This window comes from Helianthus annuus, chromosome 1, assembly GCF_002127325.2.
Source record: "Helianthus annuus cultivar XRQ/B chromosome 1, HanXRQr2.0-SUNRISE, whole genome shotgun sequence".
In the NCBI taxonomy this organism is placed as follows: Eukaryota; Viridiplantae; Streptophyta; class Magnoliopsida; order Asterales; family Asteraceae; genus Helianthus; species Helianthus annuus.
Window position 1 is genome coordinate 116,711,719 of NC_035433.2, and position 4,061 is coordinate 116,715,779.

Genomic DNA, 4,061 nt, shown 5'->3' on the forward strand with positions numbered 1-4,061 from the left:
GAAAGAACAATGATATGAATTCTGTAGGATCGGTATACGACCTATATGAGTCGTTCAGAGTCAAATCTAAGTCATTAAAGAGGCGGAAACACTCTAATAACTGAGAATCGGTGATAGAATGGAGTAGAAGCAGAGATATACGTTTAAAACTAGTTTTCCATTGATTTTCAACGTTAATACACAGTGAGAAATTGACTGCACTTCATTACAGACTTCACCACTTCGTATCCAATGGAAAACCCAACACTCCTATATATAGGAGATCCATTCCGCACGAAATGACACAATCCCATTTCGTACGAAATGACAAGCTTCCATTTCGTACGAAATGGCCTTAGGTCCATTTCGTGCGAAATGGTACAAAACACAAATAACTTTACATTTTGACATTTAAACCCCTATTACAATCTACTTGACACGACCTAGACTGTTGACGTAGGCTATAGTCATTATGTACCAACGAACTCCCCCTTGGATATTGCCGGAGTCTTCAGTCAGGTTGTCTTCAAAAACTTTCTTCACAGGGACTTAAACTTTTCTTCCCTCTGCTTTGGCTTTCTCTTCAACAAACTTTTCAGCTTCTCGTTTTCTTTAGCTGCTTGCAATTTCTCTTCAGCTTGCATCTTCATCCATTTACCTCTAAGCTTTTCACGTTCTTGTCTTTCTTTCTCAGCTTTCAGAGCTTCCTCTTTCTCAATCTTCCTCCACTTAGACGACCATTCATTCTCGGAATTTATTCCTTTCTGGAAACATATAGTTGCTACTTTCTGGAACTGTAAAGCCTGATCTTTGTCTTCAGCTTTATAACAGATCTTGTTAATGAACAAACACTTGATATCTTCAGCTGAGCAATTGACAATCCACATCAGATCATACAAGTGGATGTGTCTAACTTCATTCTCCACCTTGTATGTGATCACGGCTTCAGTAGACATGCAGCTGTACACCCAGCACAAGAACTATAACATCCGTCCAAATCGACCCGTTTCAAAATCCGAACCGTTTTAAAAATCCGAATCCTAACCTTGAACCAACGGAAATTTTCGCGAAGTGAATAATCGTTGAAAGATTTTATCCTTAATTTAATTCGTTATAAAAATGGTTATTATTTTATTCATTGTTTAATTAATTAAATTAATTAATATTACAAATTATGAGTTTTGTTCTTTTACTTTTATAAAAATAATCTAGATAGTTTGTTAAGTTTCAAAATTTGTTGAGATAATAACCAAGTTAGTTTAACCAAGTTAGTCAAGTTATTTCTAGTTAATTAATTTAAATAATCATTACATTTCAAACTTTTTATTATAAACTTGTCAGATTTAAGTTAACTAAAGTTAACAACCACGTTAGTTCAGTTAGTATAACTGAAGGGGGCAAATTGTAATTTGTTGAAACTTTTAAATAAAAAGGGAAACAAAAATGTTAGATTCTGGAGTCGAACCCGCGTCTACCAGGTTAAACAGCAACATACAAACCACTCCTCCAAAACTCAGCTTTGTTAACATATATGATCCTTCGATATATATACCCGAGATTCTCGCTGAATTCTTTTTGAAACAGAAACTGTTAACATCGACCAACCTTGTTTCCTTCTTCACTCGTCCTGATTTATCGAGATTGACTATAATTTTCCGCGTTTCCTTTTACAAATCAATCACGATAAATCAGGACGAGTGAAGAAGGAAACAAGGTTGGTCGATGTTAACAGTTTCTGTTTCAAAAAGAATTCAGCGAGAATCTCGGGTATATATATAGAAGGATCATATATGTTAACAAAGCTGAGTTGTGGAGTAGTTTGTATGTTGCTGTTTAACCCGGTAGACGCGGGTTCGACTCCAGAATCTACCGTTTTTGTTTCCCTTTTTATTTAAAAGTTTCAACAAATTACAATTTGCCCCCTTCAGTTATACTAACTGAACTAACGTGGTTGTTAACTTTAGTTAACTTAAATCTGACAAGTTTATAATAAAAAGTTTGAAATGTAATGATTATTTAAATTAATTTACTAGAAATAACTTGACTAACTTGGTTATTATCTCAACAAATTTTGAAACTTAACAAACTATCTAGATTATTTTTATAAAAGTAAAAGAACAAAACTCTTAATTTGTAATATTAATTAATTTAATTAATTAAACAATGAATAAAATAATAACCATTTTTATAACGAATTAAATTAAGGATAAAATCTTTCAACGATTATTCACTTCGCGAAAATTTCCGTTGGTTCAAGGTTAGGATTCGGATTTTTAAAACGGTTCGGATTTTGAAACGGGTCGATTTGGACGGATGTTACAAGAACCCTTTGTGAAACTCTTGCTCCATCTTCGGCAATGGAATGTTCTTTAACACTCTGGGCTTCTTTATCTGCAAGATCGTCTCTTCAATGCCAGTCTCTGGATCCACCCTCTTCACTTTCTTTGGTTGATGTGGCTTCCAGTGTTTGAAATCTTTGAAAGCTTCGAATTTCATCAGACCCCACGTAGGCATATCACGTTCTCTGAAAGGATAAGTCAAAGTTCTAACTTTTGGCAACTCTTCGACATCTCACTAGGGCAAAGACATGATATCCTGAATATACTCGAAGTACTGCACGCCAAACTCTCTTTGTATTGTGTATGCATTCACCTGCGGCAGATACCCCCAACTGATAATATCACCCAAAGACACTTCTCTGTCTCTCTTGTAATACTTCAGAGGTCTTTTGAACTTTCTTTCAGTGTCTTTCCTGAACCATTTTTTCTTTTCTTCGCATCTTTCTTCCTTTGACATTTCATCAAAACTTTTATTCTTAACACATTCTTCAACTTTCCTTCTCAACTCTTCTTCATTAGCTTGACTGAAAAACTCTGCAAGCGTCAGAAAGTTAGACGTATCAACATTCACATCAGACTGTTCTTCATCACTACAGTCTTCAATTTCAACTTTATCATAGTTATCATCATCTTCAACATATTTGTATTCATATTCATGCTGCTGATTGATGTCAAACTCGTTCAACTCATCTTCGAAATCAAACTTAAACTCATTTTCATCAATGTGTGTCAACTTGATGATCTCTGCTAAAGTATAAGAATGCCTGAATTCACATTCTTCTACATCAGGTTCAAGACGTAGAATCAATTTTTCACTTTCATCAACATTCGTATCATCAACATTCTCCCCTTCACCTTCAGCAGTTTCAGGTTCTTCATTGGCATCGTCATGAAGATAATCATCAACATTTTCTTCATTTGACTCTTTAGTAACCTTGATACCTGAAGTACCTTGATCGTCGTCATCATCTCCATCATCATCATGACTACTTGCAGAAAACAAATCATCTGCATCATATTTGTTGGTGCATCTAGTGTCTGTTAACATCGTCTTAATTGAGTCTTATGTCTAGATAGGATAGATCAGGACACAGAAATCTAGAAAGTGTGAAATTAGATGTTATTCCGCTTGAAATGACACTAGGTCATTTCAAGCGAAATCAGAAGTATTATTATTCCGCTTGAACATACATGAGAGGTTTCGCTTGAGTGTGTTTGAAGCGAAATCAGAGGTTCCGCTTGAAGCTGTTTCAAGCGAAATCAGGTGCATTATATATAGGTAGTGTGTTGTGTCATTTGGATCGGAATCTGATCATTAGTTCTGAGTCGAGGTGCTGTTTGTTTGTCATTTGAACGTGTAAAAGCTCAGGATTTCAGTAATAGAAAAGAATTGAAAAGGAACAAGCTGTTTGACATTGTTTGCATTGATTCCGCCTTTGTAAATGATGATGAACTACTCAACTTGACTGTTTAGGGTCACCGGAACGATCCAACAAGTGGTATCAGAGCTCAGGACGAGGAGTTCATACCAATTCAGCTCGATTTTACCGGATTCTCACACTTCTACACCTTCTTTTCTGATTTGAACGATATTTTACGGTCAAAATGGCCTGATTTTGACATATATCAAGCGAAACATTGTGTTAACCAATCCCTGAGAGTTTTGGACCTTAATTCAAACAATTTCTAACAAAATTGATAGATTCCGCTTGAGATTTATTCGAATTTGCTGATGTCATCATC

At 35.3% G+C, this 4,061-nt stretch overlaps 1 protein-coding gene across 1 annotated transcript; it reads right to left on the reverse strand.

The window, feature by feature from the left end:
* Window positions 1-518: 518 nt before the first annotated feature.
* Window positions 519-3,366, reverse strand: LOC110928411 (probable serine/threonine-protein kinase kinX). Its single transcript, XM_022171428.1, has 3 exons — window positions 2,585-3,366; window positions 2,300-2,503; window positions 519-939 (listed from the first exon to the last, which is right to left on the reverse strand). Exons 1-3 carry the CDS (start codon window positions 3,364-3,366, stop codon window positions 519-521), a joined length of 1,407 nt encoding a protein of 468 aa, XP_022027120.1.
* Between the last annotated feature and the right edge of the window lie 695 nt (window positions 3,367-4,061).